At 33.7% G+C, this 26,332-nt stretch overlaps 1 protein-coding gene across 1 annotated transcript in view; it reads left to right on the top strand.

Moving 5' to 3' along the window:
• LOC143245660 (uncharacterized) overlaps positions 1 to 26,332 on the top strand; it is a 92,054-nt gene that overhangs the window by 56,956 nt on the left and 8,766 nt on the right. The window contains exons 14-20 of the mRNA XM_076492009.1: positions 2,390 to 2,544; positions 5,274 to 5,345; positions 17,136 to 17,265; positions 17,477 to 18,062; positions 18,724 to 18,823; positions 20,254 to 20,418; positions 24,098 to 24,307. Of these exons, the coding sequence (XP_076348124.1) occupies positions 2,390 to 2,544; positions 5,274 to 5,345; positions 17,136 to 17,265; positions 17,477 to 18,062; positions 18,724 to 18,823; positions 20,254 to 20,418; positions 24,098 to 24,307 (1,418 nt within the window). The remainder of the gene's footprint in view (positions 1 to 2,389; positions 2,545 to 5,273; positions 5,346 to 17,135; positions 17,266 to 17,476; positions 18,063 to 18,723; positions 18,824 to 20,253; positions 20,419 to 24,097; positions 24,308 to 26,332) is intronic.

Below are 26,332 nucleotides of genomic sequence, written 5' to 3' on the forward strand. Positions count from 1 at the left end.
TTAGGCCAAATTTTATCTCATCTTGTTCATATTATTTTGTTAAATAGTTAAATTGCATTTAGGTCTTACTTTTGTATTTTAGTTCATTATGTTTTAAAATTCATATATGACAGTTTTAAAGACTTTCTAATTTAATTCTGTCCTCAACAAGTGTTATCCCCTTGAATGAGTGTTTGTCTGTTATCTAATAGCTTTCCCATTCAGGACAGCATTCTATCAGGTTATCCCTTAAGTAATGTCCAATTTTAGGTTAAGAAAAAAAGAGAAAGCATTTCAAATGCTTTTAATGTTATTTAGTCAATAATGCATGTTCCATTTTTATTAATTACTTCCTGCCAACAATTTACAAGCTGCTGAATGCCACTTCTGTAAAGTTATTGGGATTTGGAGGAAAGGAATATAGAGAAGGTAGTTTGACATTATCATGTGTTCCAAGCTTTTTTCCTAACTTTTGTTCCAAGCTTTTTTTTGGGCGACAATAATCAGATGGGGCAAGGTCTGAAAAATGAGGATGTGTAAGTTTTTCCCAGTCTAGCTCTTCAATCTTTGCAGACGTGATCCTTGTTATATGAGGCCATGCATTATCCTGGACGTTATCCTTTTACGATTGATCAAACCAAGCCTCTTTTCTTTCAGTGCAACATTCAGACTCTGTAACTGCTGACAATAGAAGTCTGATGTAATCGTTGCATTGAGTGAGAGCAACTCAAAAGTGGATCACACCATCAATATCTCACCAGACACTTAACAAGACTTTCCTTGGGTGGAGGTCCATTTTGGGCTGTGCTTAAACCATTTTACTTGCACTGAGCCATTGTCCGCAGCACTTAACATTTTTATAATATATCCATTTTTCATCTCCAGTCACTAACCTGTCCACAAAAGACGAGTTATGTTCACGAGAGTGCAGAGAAGTGGAAATGTTCACTCTTGCTCTGAGGTTGGCTTCTATCAAATCATGGGGGACCTATTTTCCAAGTTTTGACACCTTTCCAAGCTGTTGCAGATGATGGTTAACTGTTGAGTGGATTGAATGAAGCTTCTGTTCTAGTTCTTCAACTGTTACAGCACAATCTTCATCAAGTGCAGACAGAAGCAAGTCATCAATAAAAGCAACATGACGACCTGAACATGGCACATCACTTAAGCTGTAGTCACCTGATCTGAACTTCTGAAACCACCTTCGACATTTTATTTCATTGAGAGACTCCACAACATAAACACCTTGAATGTTTTTTTTGGTTTTTTTTTTACTCATAAAGTATTATATGCTTATTGTGCTCCTCAGGCACGTCCTTTTTCATAAGGGTTTATTTGATTAATGATCTGAAAAAGTGGTGTTTGGTTAGTTTCTTTTATTTGTCTGAATGTTTTTATACACGTCCTACTACATATTTTAGTCATTTAATGCCATCCACGAAGACAGAAATGATGATAAATTTTCTGTATTAAATTTTTGGATATTACTTGTGGGATGACCTGATACTTGGTCTTCCTACTCATATATGGGGGCATCCACCACCACTTTCCTTCTAATCTGTATACTGTCTAATGCCTCCCTCCATTTTACCAGGCAGCTCTATAGGTTCAGCTGTATACATTTTTGACATTTATCATGCAGGCTTTTCTGCAAATTTCATCTTTCTTGATACTGTGCTTCCTTCTCAGTTCTCTCTACCTTATTGTTTTTCCTTCCATAAACACACTTCTTCTGCCTTCATACCCAACTGACACCTCATTATCATTTTGAATGCTCTTACCTGTGCCATTTAAAGCCATTGACAACCTTCTACAGGTACTGCTTACTTCATGCTTGTAGTTTATGTGCTAGTGACTTATCCTGTACCCTTTTCATCATCCTATATTCTGACTTCTTCAAACTGGAAATTTTTCCATCAGTTTTCAGCTTGTGCCTTCCTTTATTTTCTTCTTATATAATAGCTCAGATCCAGAAGAAATGTTGTGCCCTGTTTGCCCTGTTTACTGCTACTTCTTTCGTACCTATTGCTTTTGAAGTATCTGTATTTCTCTCCTCTAAGGACAAATTTTATTATATCTTTATAAGTTTGATTTACCAGATTTTTCTTTGTTTAATTTACCCCTTCTTGGAAGGTTGTTGCTTACATTTGTTCTTCATTTCATACCATCAGATTCGTCATTCATTTCTAATGGCTCTTGGATGAGATGAGTCAGGCTTGCATGTGGACATGAGATGATTCAAGCTAATGTGTAGACATATAAAAAATATAAAAAACTAAAATAATTATTTATCTTCTGCTTTATTGGGTTTTTATCAAAGTGCCTGAATCATCTTGTTTAAAGCAGTTACATTTAAGTTTATTTGTTAGTATATATTTTCATAATGGATCAGTTGTGATTTTTACACCAGGTATAGGAGCCCTCAGAGGTCATCAAAATAAGGTTTATCATCAGAGACTCACTCAAGCAGCTGTGAAGATTCAGTCAGTGTTTCGAGGCTATAAAGCCAGGAAAGAGTACAGAAAACTGAAGGAAAACAAGATGATTGGAGTGTCTGAAGAAAAGGTATTTGTGATGTTGATGTGAATAGTAATGGAAGCATGAATATAACAACAGCCAATACACTACACGTGGCACTGGGAAACAGACACGTTTATCAGCCATATAACTAACCATTGTTTTAATTTGTATTTCTGTAAACTTATAAAAGTTGTCTTTAATAGGGTTGAATACAAGATTATGTAGCAGCTGGGACATAAGTTTCCATGTTTATAGGAACTTATAGTTCTAGAAAAGTGGAGATAACTTCAGCTGTTGTTAATATTACTGGAAATTTTATTTTGAATCAATTTAAAGAAAGTCATTAAAATAATAATTACAAAATGTAAATTAGGAAGGTTTAATAATAAAATAGTAGCTGCAGAACAATAGTCATACACACATGTGGACTTCTAATTCTTGGTTCACCTTTCTATAAATTTCTTTCAGTATTCACCTAAGCAATAGAGCATGATAAAATATTTGGTGTAAAAGTAACAAACCAAACAATATTCAGTTATCAGATGAATGTGCCTATGTATATTAAATAGAAATATTTTGTCTATAAAGACGTATAATATTATTAATTGTATATAACAAATATACAAATACCATGTAGGAATATTTTCTTTATAAAGATGAACTGTCTGATTAACTCCCTCAATAGGGGCTTAGTCTCAGGGACCAACCATGTGATCATTTTTTACTGTATTTACATTTAATACAATGATTTTTAATACAGTGTATATATATATGTATCTTCACAAAAAATAGCAAAATGGTAAATATTACAAGTTGTTTGTATGCGGAGTATCAGTATTTTTACTAAATATTTGTCCTTTAATATATTGAGTATTTGTTTTGAATATTCTGTATTCAAAGTGGTTTTCATGAATTTTGAAAGTTGAATAGCTGCATAGGTCATATGTTTACATTAAAAAGAAAACTGTTGTAAGAGTGATATTTTAACAATTAAACTTTAGGTATTTGTAATGATATGGTCCAGGTAAATAGGTCACATGTTTACATTAAAAAGAAAACTGTTGTAAGGGTGATACTTTAACAATTAAACTTCAGGTATTTGTAATGATATGGACCAGGTACATAGGTCACATGTTTACATTAAAAAGAAAACTGTTGTAAGAGTGATACTTTAACAATTAAACTTCAGGTATTTGTAATGATATGGTCCAGGTAAATAGGTCACATGTTTACATTAAAAAGAAAACTGTTGTAAGGGTGATACTTTAACAATTAAACTTCAGGTATTTGTAATGATATGGACCAGGTACATAGGTCACATGTTTACATTAAAAAGAAAACTGTTGTAAGGGTGATACTTTAACAATTAAACTTCAGGTATTTGTAATGATATGGTCCAGGTAAATAGGTCACATATTTACATTAAAAAGAAAACTGTTGTAAGGGTGATACTTTAACAATTAAACTTCAGGTATTTGTAATGATATGGACCAGGTAAATAGGTCACATGTTTACATTAAAAAGAAAACTGTTGTAAGGGTGATACTTTAACAATTAAACTTCAGGTATTTGTAATGATATGGTCCAGGTAAATAGGTCACATGTTTACATTAAAAAGAAAACTGTTGTAAGGGTGATACTTTAACAATTAAACTTCAGGTATTTGTAATGATATGGACCAGGTACATAGGTCACATGTTTACATTAAAAAGAAAACTGTTGTAAGGGTGATACTTTAACAATTAAACTTCAGGTATTTGTAATGATATGGACCAGGTAAATAGGTCACATGTTTACATTAAAAAGAAAACTGTTGTAAGGGTGATACTTTAACAATTAAACTTCAGGTATTTGTAATGATATGGTCCAGGTAAATAGGTCACATGTTTACATTAAAAAGAAAACTGTTGTAAGGGTGATACTTTAACAATTAAACTTCAGGTATTTGTAATGATATGGTCCAGGTAAATAGGTCACACGTTTACATTAAAAAGAAAACTGTTGTAAGGGTGATACTTTAACAATTAAACTTCAGGTATTTGTAATGATATGGTCCAGGTAAATAGGTCACATGTTTACATTAAAAAGAAAACTGTTGTAAGGGTGATACTTTAACAATTAAACTTCAGGTATTTGTAATGATATGGTCCAGGTAAATAGGTCACATGTTTACATTAAAAAGAAAACTGTTGTAAGGGTGATACTTTAACAATTAAACTTCAGGTATTTGTAATGATATGGTCCAGGTACATAGGTCACATGTTTACATTAAAAAGAAAACTGTTGTAAGGGTGATACTTTAACAATTAAACTTCAGGTATTTGTAATGATATGGTCCAGGTACATAGGTCATATGTTTACATTAAAAAGAAAACTGTTGTAATAGTGATACTTCATCAAGGGAGTGCAAAATGTAAAGGTTTTCATCTGTTTTAAACAAATAAATTACTTCTTGAGTGAAACAAAAACACTGTTGTAAATGTAACACTTCAACAAAGAACCTTGGGTTTACCAACTGTGTAATTGAAGTTCGTAGCCTCTTATATCATATGTTTATCTGATTTATGATAATTGTTAGAATTTTGTAAGGGTTTCCTCTCTTTTAACATGTAACTGGAATAATTCTGTTGGCCACTACTTTTATCCTCAGTCTATAATTCATGTTCTGATCTATAATAAACTCACAGTGAAAGATTCCATACCTCAGGTTTGCAAGGTCAAGATGTTTTATAATTTTATTGCTTCTGTTAAAATCTCACATATTCATCTTCCAGGATACAGATGATAGCCTGAGTGAAGGACCACTTCTGTCAGACAATGGAAAAGAAAACTGTTCATCTAAAAGGGTAAGTAAATTACTAGGTTCTGTTAGTTAAAAGAAACTTGCTGCCTGTTAAATAGATGGCTGTCCACTTCTTACAAGTCAAAGTTAAGTCTTTCGAGATTAGTGGGTTTTTTCATTTTTTAGGTAATGGATAGGAAAAATACTTTTTACAATCCCACTAGCATGTCTTCATGATAGGCAATGAAAATAAAATCCAAGTCTAACAGTTTCATGGTTTTTTTCTAAGTTATAAGCAAACATTGGAAAGAAAATCTTTATGTAACATTAGTCAGACAGCAGAAAGGAAATCATTTTCCAGTGTACATGTTTTTTTTCCATTTTTTCAGATGATAAAAATAATTTTGTTGTATAGTATTTGCTCTCATTTTTTATATAATCTATATCATTCAATTACACATCTTGTATGTTTTATCCAGATTCTTAGATTTCTTTCTTTTGAGGTTTATATGACAATTGAGGTAAACTTGGCTTAACAGTATTTGAAAATGGAATCTGTTCAAGAATGTGAAAAGATATACTTGTTAGATGTTTGTAAAACCACTGTGTAGATGTTTTCACTATTATATGGTTGAGAGGAAAATCTTATCTATTTGTTAGTTGTTAATAAAATTACTTGTCAGGTGTTTTCACTTCTGTTATGTGGTTGAGTGGAAAACTGTTAATGTGAAAAGATTTTCTTTCAGACTGTGAAATGAAAAATTTTTATAGTAATATAAGTAGGTTTATTTGGTCAGCAGCTAGTGGAAAGTTTAATAACTATTTTATTACAGGTAAAATGTTTCCATCACTGATGTAATCATTCTTGTGTTCAAGGGTTTGAAAGTTAAGAATGTTTTAGTAATTAATCTTATGGTTATGGGAAGTTCATTTGACATAAACTCACATGAAAAATGATATAAAATGGATACGAATGTTTGGGAAAATAATAATCATATAGATGTGTGCTTGAGTATTTATTAATTGTAGGATTATTTGATTGTAGTGATAATGTTTCTGAGTATTTGTTAATTGTAGGATTATTTGGTCTTAGTAATAAGGTTTCTCTGAGTATTTGTTAATTGTAAGATTGTTTGATTTCAGTAATAAAATTTCTTTGGTTTTCCTTTTGTTAATGTCAGTTTCAGGTTTTAGTGGTATGAAATTTTGTTCAGAAAAACTGTGGTTTTTTGTTCATGGACTTCAGAGTTCTGGTGTTTTTTTTAACCTGTCTTCAAGCGCACAAGTACAACCTGTATTGATTTTCCATCCTGGAATGAAAATTATACACATTAAAAATTATCTAAAGATTTTACCCACTCAGGAAACATTTACAAAATAAAGTAACAGTTTTACAGCCTTTTACATGAGTAAAACATGATGTAATTTGAAGATCAAGTTAAAAGAATACCACAAATACAAAATTACATGAACGTATGAACAGAAAGAACCATAGTTCATTTTGAACAGAATGTCACAGTACTAAATGAAGAACCAGACATCAACAGAATTAAAATCAGAGAAGTCTTATTAATAAAATTAAAATTAAATTCGTGATGTTAGAAAAATATGTAAGTTTAAGAAATCAGTATAACACAAAAATATGGTGCACAATAAACTAAGGGTTTCAGAAGATGGGCCTTTTTTTGAAGGAGAAAATTCTAACCTTTTAAAGCATTCAGGTTATATGGTCTTTTATCTTTATCGATGTGTCTTTGTTTCTATTCTTTCTCAAGTCAGACTTCAACTCACACAAGTAGTTAATATATTCCACATTTCCTTGTTTTATTCACTGTTTTATCTATGCAGCTATAAATAAATGTCATTTCACATGGATTGACAGGCATGTGTAAGTCATCACTTTGAACACCCTAACAGTGTATTTAATTTTTTTTAAATAATAAATTAAAACTTGTATTTCAGAATGATTGCACCAATTACACTATATAACACAATTTTTATTTTTTTTTTGTTTCTGGGCAGAAAGTGTTATTTCCTAATTACTTAAGCCTAAAGTAAATGGAAAAGAACTATTTTTCTCTGCTTTTGTGACCTGGGAGTATGATGTGAAAACATGATGGAAGACTATATTTGGGGCTCATACATGAAAAGTGATTTACATTACAGTTGCAAATCTCGAAACTACTCACTTCTAAACGTTTTTGTTCGTTTTTTATATAACTTTAGTATAAACACATGTAAATCTCATATATTGTTTTATTCAGACCTTATGTAAATGAAAATGTACAAATTTGCCCGTTTTTACATAGAAAATAGGTTAATTTCTAAGTTTCATTATCCAGGTCACAAAAGCAAAGTTTGAAGGGAATAATGGCCATTTTCTGTACTTTTACAACATAAGCAATTAAGAAATAACATATACTATCGAGGAATAAAATTTGTGTTACATAGTGTTATTGAATCATCAAACCTGTCCAAAAAGTGTTTTTCCTTACTGTAACTGTAATAAAGTAATATTTATGACTTGAAAGTAAACATTGATATAGTAATTGTACCTTTTAATTCTCAGATATTAGAAATACCGTAAATATCTCGGGTAAAGTAAACATTACTCATCATGCACATAATTTGGTTCATGTTATAACAGTATTAACTCCACCCACCCTAGTTTATTCCATTGTGCATGACAAAGTTTTAATTTTATATTTAACATTTTATTAACCTACTTTATTTATATTATACCAATTAAACTAACATTATATCTCATCTGAGAATCGATATTTTAATAGTATGTAAGTTTTTTAAGTTCTTCATTCCACCTATTATGACATTTTCTCTTAGTATGTCAGCATCCATATTTTATCCACCACTCCTTGAAAAAGTATGAAATTAAACGTTTATGATTTACTATAAACTTCTTGTTTATTTAACTGTGTGTTTTTAATTGACCTATGTTGTTTATTCATCTTTGTGTTTTCGGTTGACTTAGCATTTATTAATATTTGTTTTTGGTTTATGTACCTTGTTCATTCAATTGTGTGCTTTTGGTTGACTTAGTGTTTATTAATCTTTGTGTTTTGATTGACCTACCTTGTTTATTCATCTTTGTGGTTTTGGTTGGCTTACCTTGTTTATTCAGCTGTGTGTTTTTAACTGGCGGATGTTGTTTATTCATCTTTATGTTTTTGGTTGACGTACAGTGTTTATTCAACTGTGTTTTTGGTTGACCTACTTTGTTTATTCATCTTTGTGTTTTTGATTGACCTATGCAGTTTATTAATCTTTGTATTTTCATTTCACTTACAGTGAATATTCAGTTGTATGCTTTTGGTTGACTTAATGTTTATTAATCTTTGTGTTTTTGGTTGACCTACCTTGTTTATTTAACTGTGTATATTTGGTTGACTTGCAGTGTTTATTCAGCAGTGTGTGTTTGGTTTACATAACTTGTTTGTTCAGTTGTGTGTTTTTGGTTGACTTGAAGTGTTTATTCAGCTGTGTGTCATTGATTGCCTATCAGTGTTTATTCATCTGTGTGTTTTTAATTGACCTATGTTCTTTATTCATCTTTGTGTTTTTGTTGACTTGTAGTGTTTATTCAGCTGTGTTTTGATTGACCTATGTTGTTTATCTGTTTTTGTGATTTTAGTACACTTACAGTGAGTATTCGGTTGTGTGCTTTGGTTGACTTAGTGTTTATTACCCCTCAGTGTGCTTTCCTGTACATGGTGAGGTGACCTCCCAGGGAAGTTTCTGTTCTTTCAGTTTACTTCCTCTGGGATCAAAACATCCACCCATGTGTTTGCCGTCGCGTTGCAACCCGTGAAAGGGATGAGAGGTTCCTGGTGTTTGAGGGGTCCAACTCTAACACGCCACTTTGGCCTTGAATTCCTGTAGACACAGGCAGCCTTAGTGTAGCTACCTTTGAGTCAATCGACTGGTCCACTCAGGCTAGGGTCAACCAAGTATTAGTGTTGAATGTTCTCAACAGGTGTTGTGGACATTGTATCTGATGCTGGTTTTTGGGTATAGTGTTCACAAACCCTGAAGTTGCTGCAGTGTTCTTGTTTGACATTGTAGTGCATCCCTTCATAGGGCTCCATGGTGGGTGGGGTCAGTGGGCACTGAAATTTCCCCTTCTTTATTATGGATACTCCAATTGAGAATCTTAATAAAATAGTGAAAAACAGTCTATAGGTAAACAACCACGTCTTGAAGATTTTGAGCAGCAATCCTTGCCATCTATGCCACCTGTTTTTCCTCATTTTTTTATGTTGCATTCTCCTTCAGACAAACCTTTAGGGCAAATGTTTCCTTTTTTATTCAGAAGGGACTAGCAGGACTTTCTGGCTCTCAAAAGTAAGTAAAGAAGCTTCGATCTGGTGACATATTGGTGGAAACATCCACATCTCAACACAGTGAACTTCTGTTACATTCAAAGGCAATTGAGGATATACCTATTGAGGTTACTTTGAATTCATCATGAGGAGTTATTGTTGAGAGGGATTCAGAGATTCTTGCTGGTATCTCCACCTGGGGAGTTTCTGCAGTGAGGGTTATATCCACTTGCAAAGATAGAATTGTGATGGCAACAAGTGTCCACATTCCCACATTTACGTCACAACATCCGTCTATCACCATCGAGGCAGGTTATCTTAATTGCAGAGTATGGTCATACTTTCTAAACCCTCTTCAAAGATTCCAGTGTCAGCAGTTCTGTCACTCGAAGATGTCATATCGTGGTTCCTTGATGTGTGACAACTACAGTGGGAGTGCAGACAGATCTCTCTGTGCCTCCAAATGAATGGTTCTCCAAACAAATCAAGCCTTTTGACCTCTGTGGTTAAAAAAGTTGATGAATCAACTTCATCACCCATCTCTGTCCCTTACATACATTCCACCAAACCCCAAGATCCACCTCCTTTTGTTCCAGGTACAGGCATTTCCTCAGATCTATCTTCTTCTCTCAACCCAAGCTACAAAACAATCATTTGTTCTCGTCCTCAGTCTCTGGAATCCCCTTCCAACAGCAAAGACCTGCCTAATCGACCCAGGGCAGGATTCATGGAGGTTGACAGACCTCCCTGAATAAGGAAAGTAAGGAAAAAAAGACGTGGTTATAAAGAGAAGGGTTCTCCGCCCAATTTTCCTACACGTAAATAAAAATGGCCACCCTGATACAATGGAACTGTCAAAGTTTACCTTCTCATCTGGATGACATCAAAACACTGATTGCTTCCTACTATCCTGTATGTATTTCGTTACTGGAAAAAATTCTGAAACCTGCCGATACAGCCACCTTTCGGTGGTTTTATTTGTACTGAAATGACAGGCTGTGTGATGGACAAGTGCATGGAGAGGTGGCACTGTTTGTTGATTAGCATGTATCCACCCTGTCTTTGCCATTTGACACATCCTTGGAGGCCGCAGCCATCCCTGATTCCTTGGGTCATACCATCACTATTTGTTCTCTCTATCTGTCACCTGGAGAGACATATGATCAATCAGACCTTGATGCTCTCATTGAACAGTTACCATCTCCCTTTTTCATCCTAGGGGACTTTAATGGACATCATCCCCTTTGCTATGCTCTCTGATCACATCTTTTTTCATTACTGGTTCTTCTACTTTTTTTCATGCACCAAGTCAGTCCTTTACTGTTATTGATCTCTCAATTTGCCCCCCTTCATTATTCTCTCATTTTCATGGAAGGTTGACAATAATTCACGAGGCAGTGATCATTTTCCTATTTGAGAGAGACTGGCTGTGGTTGATGCCACCCTACCCGTCTGCTCTGGTGGAAAGTGGATCATGCAAACTATCCCTCTTTCACTGCTCTCACAGAACTTGATCTTGCCATCATCTGTAAGCCATCAATAGATGACTATGTGGCAGCAGTAACTGATTGTATTATACAAGCAGCTGCTCACCGTATTCCTAAAACCTCAAAACGTTTTCCACTATATCCTCGTCCATGGTGGAATCCTGCCTGCCACATGGCATGGAAGGCTCAAAAACGAGCCTGGGATACTTTCTGAAGATATCCCACACTCTCAAACCGCACCACTTTCCAGCAGGCCTATGCACATGCTCGGTGGGTAAGACTTTAAAGCCAGAAGGAATCTTGGATTAAGTTCACAACAGATATATCTTCTACCACCAGTTCCAAAGTCATATGGGACAAGATTCGAAAGGTCAGTGGGTAATATAATTCTGTCCCCCTCTCGATCTTGCACTCTGATAGCCAGGAAGTAGTTGATACCCAGAGGATTGCCGATACTCTAGGTGAAAGCTTTTGCTGGGTATCTAGCACTTCTGCTTTATCTTCCACCTTCTTAGCCATCAAAACTCGGGTAGAGCAATCACGTCTTACCTTTCGAGCTGATTGTCTCTGTGACTGTAATCATCCCTTTATACTGGTGGAACTCAAACTGGCCTTTCATTGGTTTGGCAGTACATCGATTGGACCTGAAGATGTACAATATGACATGCTGCACCATCTACCTCTTGCTTCTCTTGCTATTCTTCTGATTGTTCCAACGAGGTGGACCTTAACATAAATAACCAAAGAGTACTTTTAGCTAGAACAGCAAAGCTTGGAATCCATTTCTATCTTTATAAAGCCAAGCACAATTTTGAACTTAACCATTAAATGGGGTCTTGATTAAACCATCGAATCTTGAGTTTAAATATAATGTATACTCTCTCTCTCTCTCTCGCTCGCACACACACTTAAAGTCTGAGGATATATTCAAATATTTATAATAAATAACCACGTTATACACCACAAGAGGGAATTAATCTAAGAGTAATATTAACTGAAATTGTTGTTTGGACACATGAGAAGTATAATAAATAAATGGATATGTATTATAAAACTACAAGTCATATGACAGAACAATGACACCAGGGGGGATACAAACCTAGAAACATTTAAGTTTTAACTCTAATAATCAATATACAATTAAACAAACATGCAGTATAACATAGTAGTTTCAAAATTAACAAGTCTACTGAACACTTGAGGGGAACCAAGTCACAGTAGAGCACGGGTTCAGAACCAGGGATGCTGGTACTCCCCAAATGTTCTCAGGAAGAAATGCCTGATGCATAATTTTTAGGGAAGAAAAACAAGGATAAAACTCCGGATATTAAAGAAATATTTTTATGCCTAATTATCCTGATTTTTTCACAACTGGCATATAAAACCATTTCAAGAAACAGAAATACCCACGACAACGTAAGTTACCGATTTGGTTAGGTAACCTTACCTCGAACAAAGAGTTCTGATGAAAATCTGTCCTCCCCTTCAGGGTTTGTTGCTATACAAGAGTAATAATTCCCTATGTCGTTCACATTAACATTGTGACTATGAGAACGGATAGCCTTTTATGGGTAAGAATAGTCAAATGATCTGCCGAGTGAATGATATTTCTGTTTTTTAACCAGGTAACTTCAACAGGATCTTCTCCTTCCACCCCACAAGTAACCTGTATTGTTTTACCTTCTTCTGGTTCTCGAGGAAAAGAAACTGGCCTTTCATTGGTCTGGCAATACATCGATTGGACCTGAGGATGTACAATATGACATGCTGCACCATCTATCTCCTGCTTCTTTTGCTATTCTTCTGATTGTTTTTAACTGGATCTGGCAGGAGAATGTTTTCCTCATGCCTGGTGCCAGGCTATTGTCCTATCTTTCTCTACGCCAGGGAAGGATCCCAAGATTCCTTCAAACTACCGTTCGGTTCCTTTGATGAGCTGTCTCTGTAAGACCTTATAGAGGATGGTTGATGCCAGTCTTGTTTGGTTCCTCAAATCAAACAACCTCCCCTCACCCACCCAGTGTAGGTTCTGATGACAGCGCTCTACCATGGACCACCTGATTCGATTTGAAATGTCAATGAGAGAAGCCTTTCTCAAATGATAACATTTTGTACCAATATTCTTTGACATTGAGAAGGCTTATAATACAACATAGAGGTATGGCATTTTGTAAGACCTCCATATATATGAGTTACGTGGCCATTTATCCATTTTTATTAAAAAAATTTTAATGGAAATGAAATTCCAAGTTTGTGTGGGTTTGACACCTTCCAGTTTTTTTCTACAGAAACTTGGAGTCCCTTAGGGCTGTGTTCTGAGTGTCACACTTTTCAGTATAAAAATTAATGCCATCACTGAACAATTCCCTCTCACTGTTGCAAATGGGCTCTATGTCGACGACTTTCACATCTCATGTCAGTCATCGAACATGAGGATCATTGAGCTGCAGCTACAGATTGCCCTCAATCATTTACTGAAGTGGAACACAGCAAACAGTCTTAACTTCTCTCTCTCTAAAATCGTTTACATGCACTTTTGCCGCCAATGGGGTATTCACCCTGATCCTGAACTCCGTGTCAGTGAAGTTGTGCTGCCTGTGGTGTCTGAGACCTAGTTCTTGAAGCTTATCTTTGACCATAGGGTGATCTTTATACCACACATTAAGCAACTGTGGGTCAAATGTACAGGAGTACTGAACATCCTCTGTGTTCTCACTTCCACCACTTGGGGAGCTGGTCAATATTCTATACTAAAGATATATCATGCTCTTATTCAATCGAAACTCGACTATGGATCACTGGTCTGGAGCTTTCTGCACTTCCCCAGTTCAGAGCTTTTACATAGAGTCTAATGAACCTTCTTTGCACATCCACCGTTTGCAGCTGTCTTTACTATATGCTTGGAAATTTGTTCCTCACCAAAGCATTCCACCTAGGGTTGTGTTTTCCTTCCTTGATGGGCAGTGCTTTTTCAGACCAGATGGTCTGCCATTGCTCCTTTTGGCCTTCATATCCAGCCCATTCCACCATGGTTTCTTACAGTCCTCAAATGTGACATATCTTTAAGTCATCTGAGAAAAGCAGACACTCCTGATTGGAAATACTGTCCAATATTTGCTGAACATTTTTCAAACCATCCTTCCATTCCTATTTATACAGATGGTTCAAAATCAGGTGACTGTGTGGGCTCTGCCATGGTTTGTTGTGGTTTGGTGGTTGTGTGCAGAATCACCCCTACAGCTTCTGTGTTCACTGCTGAACTGTATACCATTCCTCCTGCTTTTGATCACATAGAAGCTAAACTGTACTCGAATTACACTATTACTGACTTGCTTTGTTCTCTACTGGCTTTGGAATCACTTCATGTTGTTTCACACCCTGTTTTCACTGATATTCAAGACCGACTGGCCCATTTCTCTTTAACATCTACTTCTATCCAATTTTTCTGGATACTGGACCACATTGGTATTCACAGGAACGAGCTCACCAACACTGCAGCTAAGTCTATCTGCTCTGGCACTATCACTGGTGTGCCTGTCCCATACATGGACTATGGTCCTGTATTCAAGGCTCATCTCCGTGCAAGCTGGCTGTCGACTTGGAGTGAGCAATGCAAAAATAAGTTTTTCCATATAAAACCCTATATTGGACTTTGGCCATCTTGCTTTCATAAGGATCAGAAAGAAGTTGTTCTAACTAGACTACACATTGGAACTGATACACCAGTGTGTTGATTGTGTAACACTCAGGTCACAATAAGCCACATTTTACTTTCTTGTCATTGTCATTATGACTCTCAACGATGGCACAGTTTTAAACATATTTTCTTCCAAGGTTTTTCTGTAACGTTAGATAGTGTTATTAATGATGGTGACACTGTCCACCTTGATAATTTTTTTAGTTTTTTAAAGGTCAGTACTCTTTTTAATGCCATTTAAGTTTTTTTAATATCTACATTACACCTTTTTAATGTGGCTCCCTTTTAAATATCACAGTTCATCTAGTTTGATTTGAAATTAGAAACTGGCTGTAACATTAACTTGAAACCAGGACTGGAAAGGCAAACTTCAGGTGACTAATGCTTCTGTTTGAATTATATGTTTGAACTACCTGTTGTTCATCCTGGCGAGCTATTATTATAATTTTGCTACACGTCTTTTAAAATTTTTTTATTACTTTTCTTTTTGAAAATGACCATAACGTCAAATAACTCAGAACCAGGACTGGAAAGGCCAACTTCAGGTGACTGACAGTGGTTTTTGTACTTACCTGTTAGCCTTCCTGGTGAGTTATGATAATTCCAGTTACGCTACAAAAAATCTTTTACAAATTGTATTACTGTAGTTTTTCTCTTAATGTTGTAGACTAGATGTAAACATTGGTTTTATGCTATTTATGTTTGTTTTTTTTTTTTTTTTTACCTTAATTTCCTTTTACGAATTTTACTAAATTTACTTCATACCAGATGTTTGGTGCAGATAGCCTAGCTACATTGTGCCATAAATCAACCAACCAGTGTTTATTAATCTTTGTGTTTTTGGTTGACCTATCTTCTTTATTTTGCTGTGTGTTTTTGATTGACCTATGTTGTTTATTCATCTTTGTGTATTTTGTTGACTTACAATGTTTATTCAGTTGTGTGATTTTGATTGACTTACCTTGTTTTTTCAGGTGTGTGTTTTTGATTGACTTACCTTGTTTATTCAGGTGTGTGCTTTTGGTTGTCTTACAGTGTTTATTTATCTTTGTGTTTTTGGTTGACCTATTTTGTTTATTCAGTTGTGTGTTTGGTTGACATACAGTGTTTATTCAGCTGTGTGCTTTTGGTTTTTGATTGACCTGTGTTGTTTATTCTTTGTTTTTTTATTTCACTTACAGTGAGTATTCAGTTGTGTACTTTTGGTTGATTGATGTTTATTAATCTTTGTGTTTTTGGTTGACCTATCCTGTTTATTCGGCTGTGTGTTTTTGGTTGGCTTAGAGTATTTATTAATCTTTGTTTCTTGTTTACCTATCCTGTTTATTCAGCTGTGTGTTTTTGGTTGGTTTAGAGTGTTTATTAATCTTTATGTTTCTTGTTTACCTATCCTGTTTATTCAGCTGTGTGTTTTTGGTTAGCTTAGAGTGTTTATTAATCTTTGTTTCTTGTTTACCTATCCTGTTTATTCAGCTGTGTGTTTTTGGTTGGCTTAGAGTGTTTATTAATCTTTGTTTCTTGTTTACCTATCCTGTTTATTCAGCTGTGTGTTTTTGGTTGGCTTAGAGTGTTTATTAATCTTTATGTTTCTTGTTTACCTATCCTGTTTATTCAGCTCTGTGTTTTTGGTTAACATACCTTTTTAATTGATTTTTGTGATTTTGTTCCCTTGCAGTGTTTATTAATCTTTGTGTTTTTGGTTGACATACCTTATTTATTCAGCTGGGTGGTTTTGGTTCACTTAGTGTTTATTCAGCTGTGTTCTTGATTCACCTATGTTGTTTTTTCATCTTTGTGTTTTTCAGTTGACTTACAGTGTTTTTCAGTTGTGTGCTTTTGGTTAACTTACTGTTTATTAATCTTTGTGTTTTTGTTTGACCTACCTTATTTATTTAGCTGTGTGTTTTTGGTTAACATACCTTTTTTACTGATTTTTGTGGTTTTGTTCACTTACAGTGTTTATTAATCTTTGTGTTTCTGTTTGACTTACCTTGTTTATTGAGCTGTGTGTTTTTGGTTGGCTTAAGTGTTTATTAATCTTTATGTTTTTGGTTGACTTACAGGTTTAATTCAGCTCTGTGTGTTTGGTTGATCTACCTTGTTTATTCAGCTGTGTGAGTTGGTTGATCTTTATTTGCTTTGCTCTCTGGTTTTATTTGTTTAATATTTTTAACTGCTATGCAGAATAGATTTTAAAAGATCTAGGAATTATATTTAAATGTTTATTAAGTAAGTTAGAATATCAACTATATAAGTTAAAGTTTCCCAGTAAATAGTTTGAAACTTGTATGTTTTATTACAAGAGAAATGTTTATTTAATTTTTTTTTAACAGATTATAGAGGCATGGCAAAATAATTCAGAGAAGACTTTAAAACATGAATATTCATTTGACTCCAATTGGAATATTGCCAGAACACCAGATCCTTTCAACTTCATCAGTGCTTGGCAGCAGAAACAAATGTGTAAGTGCATATTATCAGATCTTATTAATAACAGGAACATATTAGCTGTGTCTGTTAAATCACTATATGTGTGTGTTTGTGAGTGTGTACATGCACATCATTGGACTCACTTGATCCCTGTGTTTCATGCATGATTTGTAGAAATGGTTTGACTTGAGTAGGTTATTGTCAATGTGATTGGTTCTGTGAAGTCTTGTTTTTTTCATTTCAGTTCCACTGGAGAGAATCCAAAATAAAACAGACCACAGTTTTAAGTTAAGTCTCCAACTTGCATCAAAAACTTCACCTGATGTGGAGTACAGTGTAGCTTTCAGCAAATCCAGTGAGGAGTCTTCTAAAACATATATTATGTCACATGCTTCGTCAGAATCTCTTTCTCACAACACAAGCTCTTCCTCATTAACGGTTACTGAGAAAATAAATTATTCAGGTAGTGGTGGTGTTAGTAATTCACAGGATAAGATAGATGAGATTCCAAGAATATGTCCCTCTGTTGAGAAGCTAGTTAGTGTAGCTGAGTTAGAGAAGGATTCAGCAGAGAAGACAGTTGAGAACTCTAATGAAACATGTTTAAATAAAGCTGTATCCAGGAAAGACTCATATGAAGAGTTGGATGTTAGTGATACGCTAAGTGAAGGAAGTTTGTCCTCAAGTACGCTGTCTGAAGGTAGAATATTAACACTAAATGGCTCAATACCAGAGGAGAGTAGGAAGGAAACTAGTAGTTCAAAAACTGAAGACAATGAGTTAAACCCTTTCTCAGGTGCTGAATCTAAAGATAAGGATGGGACCCAGAGGTAAGTTGTAGCTCACAAGCCATGCACAGTCTGTAATGTATGATGCCTTAATTTTACATACATATATATATATACACACACACACACACACGATGGTTAACTAGTCTGTAACGTATGGGGTATAATTTTTTATTTTATATGTATGATGTTTAACCAGTCTATCTATAGTGTATGTACCTTTTTTTTTTTTTACTTTATATATAAGATGATAACTCACTCTGACATGTATATCTAATTCTTTTATTGTTCTGGCTAGAACTTTATATACACTTACATAATATGATTTTGTTTCTCTTCAGAGTATTGTAATTAACAGTTCTAGAATACATCTGGTCTACAAGGTTTACAGTGTCTTGTTATCTAAAATATAAAAAGTGCTAGTGAGATTTAGCCAAAAAAAGTCTCATGAATTATTACTGTTTTGAATATTTTAATACATTTCATTGTTTTCAGTGCCTTCTCTAATACCTGTAAATAAATATAGTCACATTTCAATTTGTCCTTGAAAGCTGTCAATAACTAGACCAGACTGTTTTTGAAAATAAAATATTTTTGTACAGAAGTGAATTAAAGTTTCTTATCTGAAGGTCTATATGGAAAAATAACTTTTAGAATCCTACAAACTATTTTTTATTTTTTCATAATTAATCTATTTTAACAGGAGTTCAGTTACATCTGATGCTATAATACCCACCAGAAACAGTGTGTCTGTTAGAAATACCATGACACCAGAGAATCATCAGGATGAAGTTAAAGAGCAGGTTTTAATCTTCTTCTCTTGTAACAATAGTATTTAGAATGTAGGAATTAATTATTGTTTATGTTATACCAAGTAATATAACATAAACACTAACCAAACAATTCATATATTAATAGTATATAAGGTTTAAGTTAAAAACTCCTGAAATTCCCCTATTATGATATGTGTAATATGTATGTGTGATATGTTTTTTTGTAGGAATCATTATTTTATCCATCACCCCTTGAAAGAGTAAGAAATGAAACGTTACTCGCTACAGAATCATTATTGGTCAGACAAATCATAATTGTATAGCATTCGATTTTGCTTGGTTACAGAGTTATCAAATAGAAAATTAAACCCCTACTGTCATACCTACCTGTCATATTCTTTGTTTCAGGATTTGTTATAGTTCTTTTTTTATGTCAAATTATACATTATCTAACCAACAGAAAGTCAAGGTTTTTATACATGAAATGACATACTGTATTACATTGTGTTCTGAATACACACGTGCCATTTTTACATACCATACAACTTCAGTTTCCACAGGAATCACAACAAATAGCTTGGATGAATTTGTAATGGTTCTCAGAAGGTAATTAAAAGAGCAGTAGAACAGTAAGATTTAATTATAAATGTATACTGTTATCAGCTTAAAACTACATTGGATAATTAACTGAGCCTGTTTTGAGTTAGGGTAGAAAAAATAACAGATACAAATATTTGAAGTGTATTTGGGAGGTTTTAGGCTCTTTACAAAGGAAATTTGAAATTTTTATTATGAGAAAAAGTAATTTTAATCCTAATATAAAGGTTATGTTTCATGGGAACTATTTTAAACAAATACTCAATATATAAAATGTTTGATTATTTAAAACACTTCACTAAACACAATATTTTTTATATATGAGAGATTTATAATACAATCTGAAATAATGCCAAATTTTGTGAAGATATAGACATAATATTGAAAATTTGAAGTATTAAATCTATAAAGACCTCAAATGAGTACAAAATGGTCTCATGGTCATTTCAGATTGACAAAGCATGTGTTGAGAGAGATAACAGTACATTTCCTGTTACTATAATTCATCATAGTATGTATGACATTTAGGATAATGGAAAGAAATAAAAAATTTACATGTGGTGTTATTTTAAAACATCCTGTCCATTGGTTTTACATTCACTCATTTATGTGCTTCTTGTCTGAACAAATATCAGTTTTTTGTGGGTATAGGAAGTGTAATAATATTCTCTTTAACTTCTCTGACTGACTTTAGAACTGGGTTATCAACTTCTGATAAATAACACACTTAAACACAGTGTAAAAACAGTTGTGAACTATGGTTGTATCTGTCCACACTACTTAACTTTGGTCATAGATTTTGTTTATGTTTTACAGTATATAGACATGAAAGTAAATACTTGTCCATGTGCTATTTAATACAGGACCTCTCCAGGCTCCCCCCGTCTTCTCTAGGTATACGATTGAGTACTGAACTGACGTACTTGGATAACATCAATGAATCTCTCCTTCAGTTAAGTGAGGTCAGTCGAGTTCATGCTATTTCTTCTGTTCGACAGGATGTTGTCAGTGTAGCAAACATACTAGAGGTAAATAATTTAGTAAGTGTAATTAATATACCTGTGTTGTTAATACTGCACCTGTTACAGTTTTATATTTATCACTATTATAATGTGTACATGAAAACACCTTGAATTAGAAAGATCTCTGTGTCTACCCATCCAATTTGTTTAATAATATCCTTGTAATTTAGTATTTGTCAAGAGAAGGGACATAAAGTTCACTAAAGTGTGGACTTGTTATGTACATGGTAGTGAATTTCTGTATAAAAATATGTTTATTCACAAAGACAAACAAATCAAACATGTAAATGTTTGGGGATGGCTTGAATGGGTAATGTATTATAAATGTAAATCATGTTGACATGGTTATGTCATTATCAAACATAATTAGTTTACACAGGCAGAAAAATATGTACAGGATGGAACAAAAATATCACATGACTTGAGATTAATTAAAAGCTTGGTTCAGTTACCTTGGTACCCCAGGTTCTTGGGTTAAAGTAGGGCTTCCTTCATTTTGTGTTTGTTGATGTTTAGTTTTTTGTTTAAATTAGTGTTTTGTACAAATATTGTTTATTTTATACAATGGTGGTAAACATGGAAAGATTATTTATTATAGTCAATGAATCTGGTTTCCATTTGTTTAGTCATTTCTTGGATGTAGAATTGGAGACAGATATTGCATGTTATATTATAAGTGACATTAGTATTATGTGAGTTTTTGTAATTTTTACTTAGTAATTAGTTTAGTTTCAGGTTTACAGATTAATTTTATGTTTGGCCAGTTTTGTCCAAGTGTTGATCATTTACAAGCTGATGTCGGGGTTGAATGGTAAACTTCAGTATAATGTGTTGTTGTTTGGTGTTTTAGCAGCAGTTAAGTTTGTGTTCTGTTGGTTGTGTAGAAATATTTCAATAATGATTAATTGAAACTTGTTGGTGTGAATGAACAAATATTTTATTAATTTGATTTATTCATCTGTGTATTAAAGTTGAATAAAGTCTTAAAGCTGTGTGTATAACATTCTTCAGTATATTAGCCCCGATCTGTGTGTTTCCATCTGTAAAGACACCTTTATGCAAAGTATTATCTAAATTGGTCAAAGTATATAAGAGTGACTGGCACAACTGGTAAATATGTGGCACCTGTTAATTGTAACACAAGTCTCTCTGTCACAAGACATTGTATTGTCGTGGATGAAATACTGAAACAAAATGGCAACCCAAAACCCCTAACATTTTGTTTGTTCTTTACTTCTGTTTAACATTTATAAAATCAAAAGAAAGACAAACCCCATGTCTCTGTTTTATTGTGTGTAAAATGTATGCCAAAATGCATTTTTTTAATGTCTTAAATTATCTTTCTAAAACAGGAGTGGGGTCATAAATGTAAAAAAACAAAAATATCTGGATGTATACGATTAAAATTGGAAATGAAATATTATTGTTACAGTGAGTTTTAAACTTGTGCAAGTTGTTCCCAGACATGTATTGGGCATTTTATTAACAGCTTCAAATAACTGTATACAATTGTTACTAGTTTGGTTGGTATTGAAGAACCTTACTATTGTTTGTAACTATACACAACTGTTACTAAGTTGGTATTGAAAAACTCTACTGTTGTTTGTAACTGTATACAATTGTTACTAATTTAGTATTGGAGAAACTTACTGTTGTTTGTAACTGTATACATTTGTTAGTAGTTTGGTATCGAAGAACCTTACTGTTGTTTGTAACTGTATACATTTGTTACTAATTTGGTATTGAAGAACCTTACTGTTGTTTGTAACTGTATACATTTGTTAGTAGTTTGGTATTGGAGAACCTTACTGTTATGTACAAGGATTCCAAATCTTGAAAAGCTGATAAATGGAAGCAGGATCAGTCAAGATGACTGCATTGTTTCTGAGGTGGTTAAAAAAAAAGGATGTTTAAAAATGTGATAATGCTCCTGAGCCAAATAATATTTCCACAAAGGTTTTGAAGGAGGTTAAAGACTGGATATGAGAACCATTTACTAATATTGTTTGTCAGTCCTTGAATAGAGGTCCTGTAGCAAAGGATTGGAAGTTCAGTAATGCAACTCACCTTTTCAAAGAAGGTGATAAAAATTGTTCCAGTAGTTATAGACCCATTACTCTTGTATCAGTTGTGAGAAAAGTTTTATTAAGTGTTAAAAGATGCTTTACAAAGTTTTTTAATGAAGTTTAGATTTTATTGGACAGTCAACATGGTTTCACTTACAAAAAATCATGCCGTATAAATCTTTAGACATTCTTTAATGGTTTACTGCTAACGTATATGAGGATAATGGTGTATATTTGGTGTATCTGGATTTTCAAAAAGTATTTATTAAGGTGTTGCATAAAAGGCTTGCAAAAAAATTATAGGTGTAGAGGATAACTTAGCAAATTGGATGGAAGAAAACAGAGGGTTGTTAGAAATGAGTTCAGTCAAAGTAGATTATCTTTGATGCTTTATATCAATGACACTTATGAAAGAATAGTCAATAAATTACTTACATTTACTAATGACACTGAGGTCTTAGTTGTTGCTGGCTGTGAAGTGGATGCTGCTGATTTACAAAAAGATTTAAGATCATTTAGTTAGTTGGTCAAGTAAATGGTAGATGGGTTTTAATTATAATAAATGTAAGTTAATGGGTTATCATAATTTTGATGGAAATAACAGTATTTTGAAGAAAGGGATCTAGGTGTAACATTTGATCAGTCTCTAAAGCCATCCAATCAGTGTGCTGTTGCTAGTGGTAGGGCAAATAGGAATTTAGGTTGTATCTACAGAAATATTCAATACAAGTCTAAAGATGTTATTATTTCACTGTACAGGTTACTTGGAAGGTTAGATTTGGAATATTGTGTTCAGTCTTGAGCTCCTTACTGTAGGAAGTATTTGCATAGACATGCAATAGACAGTAGTATTATATTTATATAAATGGTGCCAGTGCATTAGATCCACCTGTGACATATTCATGATGTTATATTCTAGTGGAGTAAAATAAAGTGCTCCATTAGGAGAAACAGAGGCAAAACAGGAAAATCATAACTGCTATTGCAAATCTACTTGCACTTAGGATAAAAGTTTCATGAAGCTGGGGTTGCACATTATATAATAAAAAAAGTTTTCCAGTATCATATAAGCAAGAGTTTTATTATAGTATGATTATGCAAATGAACTTAGACTATTATATGTTTTCCTTAGATTGTTTCCATCATACTTGCATTAATAGGTGAAATAATAGAAACTGTATGAACTTATTTGCTCTACTTAGTATTTTTGCTCTGATGCACCTGATACACTAGCAGATACAAGTAACTTTTCTTTTCTAAGATATATTTTGATCCATTTATTCCAGCTCTCTAAATAGACTAAGACATAAGTGTACCGTAATAACAAGAAGCATAGACCTTCGAGTAATGCTGAAGATGAACAGAATAACAGAGAAAAGACAGAATGTATGATTACTGTGTTCAACAAATAATCTGACCTCACGTTTATTACTGTTTTGTGTGTATTACTCTGTTACTGTGAGTTGTTAGGTACTATATTTATGTTAGTAGGCCACTAAACTGACCAAGTTAGTATGATGTACTTAATTAAATAGAAATCACATGGGTGTACTGTAACACTTGAATACAAATATGATGTAAGACTTTTATCGGTCTTTGACTGTGTTCCTGTTATTCAGGATGTTCAAAAATCTCACAAGAAAGAGCATCGTAAGCTTCATCAGGAGATTCAGAGACAACAGCATGAATTGGACTTGATCAGACATACTCAACAGCAGGGGTTAGAGCACAGCACTCAAAGAGCCTTTACAGAGTCAGCTCAGAAACTGATGAATCACCAAGCAAGAGCTGCAGTTGCTACGGCTAAAGCTGCCCGAGAACTTGCTAAGGTTAGTAAAACAAAAACAACATGCTTTCTATATGTTTCTCTATTTAATCTCATGATATGGGCTTGGTGAATTCCAAGTTTTATACTTTTTTGTACTCGTGTCTTTTGTTTCTTCTTTATGATCACAAGCTTTCAATGAGAACTAAGTATTTGGTAGGCAAGAAAAATCAATTTTTATCAAAGTAAATTTACTAAAAATTCCTCTGAACACAAAGTCAAAATTAAAAATACTGTTCTTCATCTCGAGATTTTCAAATTTCATTTGTATAGTCTCAAATCAGTTTCATGCAGTTTTTTCTCAGTAAAACTTTACAGCTTATAATTTTTATTTTCTCTATCAAGTTGGTTAATTTTACTCACCTTTCCTCACTTCATACAAGGTTGGTTAATTTTGCTCACATTTTCCTTATTCCACACAAGGTTGGTTAATTTTGCTCACATTTTCCTTATTCCACACAAGGTTGGTTAATTTTACTCACCTTTACCTTATTCCACACAAGGTTGGTTAATTTTGCTCACCTTTTCCTTATTCCACACAAGGTTGGTTAATTTTGCTCACCTTTTCCTTATTCCACACAAGGTTGGTTAATTTTGCTCACCTTTTCCTTATTCCATACAAGGTTGGTTAATTTTACTCAAATTTTCCTTATTCCACACAAGGTTGGTTAATTTTACTCAAATTTTCCTTATTCCATACAAGGGTGGTTAATTTTACTCACCTTTTCCTTATTCCATACAAGGGTGGTTAATTTTACTCACCTTTTCCTTATTCCATACAAGGTTGGTTAATTTTGCTCACCTTTTCCTTATTCCATACAAAGTTGGTTAATTTTACTCACCTTTTCCTTATTCCATACAAAGTTGGTTAATTTTACTCACCTTTTATTGTCCCATAAAAGGTTGGTTAATTTTACTCACCTTTTCCTTATTCCATATAAGGTTGGTTAATTTTGCTCACCTTTTCCTTATTCCATACAAGGTTGGTTAATTTTGCTCACCTTTTCCTTATTCCATACAAGGTTGGTTAATTTGCTCACCTTTTCCTTATTCCATACAAGGTTGGTTAATTTTGCTCACCTTTTCCTTATTCCATACAAGGTTGGTTAATTTTGCTCACCTGTTCCTTATTCCATACAAGGTTGGTTAATTTTGCTCACCTTTTTCCTTATTCCATACAAGGGTGGATAATTTTACTCACCTTTTCCTTATTCCATACAAGGTTGGTTAATTTTGCTCACCTTTTCCTTATTCCATACAAAGTTGGTTAATTTTACTCACTTTTTCCTTATTCAAATACAAGGTTGATTAATTTTACTCACTTTTTCCTTATTCAAATACAAGGTTGGTTAATTTTACTCACCTTTTATTGTCCCATAAAAGGTTGGTTAATTTTACTCACCTTTTCCTTATTCCATACAAGGTTGGTTAATTTTGCTCACCTTTTCCTTATTTTATACAAGGTTGGTTAATTTTACTCGCCTTTTTTTATCCCATAAAAGGTTGGTTAATTTTACTCACCTCTTCCTTATTCCATATAAGGTTGGTTAATTTTGCTCACCTTTTCCTTATTCCATACGAGGTTGGTTAATTTTGCTCACCTTTTCCTTATTCCATATGAGGTTGGTTAATTTTGCTCACCTTTTCCTTATTCCATACAAGGTTGGTTAATTTTGCTCACCTGTTCCTTATTCCATACAAGGTTGGTTAATTTTGCTCACCTGTTCCTTATTCCATACAAGGTTGGTTAATTTTGCTCACCTGTTCCTTATTCCATACAAGGTTGGTTAATTTTGCTCACCTGTTCCTTATTCCATACAAGGTTGGTTAATTTTGCTCACCTGTTCCTTATTCCATACAAGGTTGGTTAATTTTGCTCACCTGTTCCTTATTCCATACAAGGTTGGTTAATTTTGCTCACCTTTTCCTTATTCCATACAAGGTTGGTTAATTTTGCTCACCTGTTCCTTATTCCATACAAGGTTGGTTAATTTTGCTCACCTGTTCCTTATTCCATACAAGGTTGGTT

The sequence above is a fragment of the Tachypleus tridentatus genome, chromosome 2 (genome assembly GCF_004210375.1).
Source record: "Tachypleus tridentatus isolate NWPU-2018 chromosome 2, ASM421037v1, whole genome shotgun sequence".
Classification (NCBI taxonomy): Eukaryota; Metazoa; Arthropoda; class Merostomata; order Xiphosura; family Limulidae; genus Tachypleus; species Tachypleus tridentatus.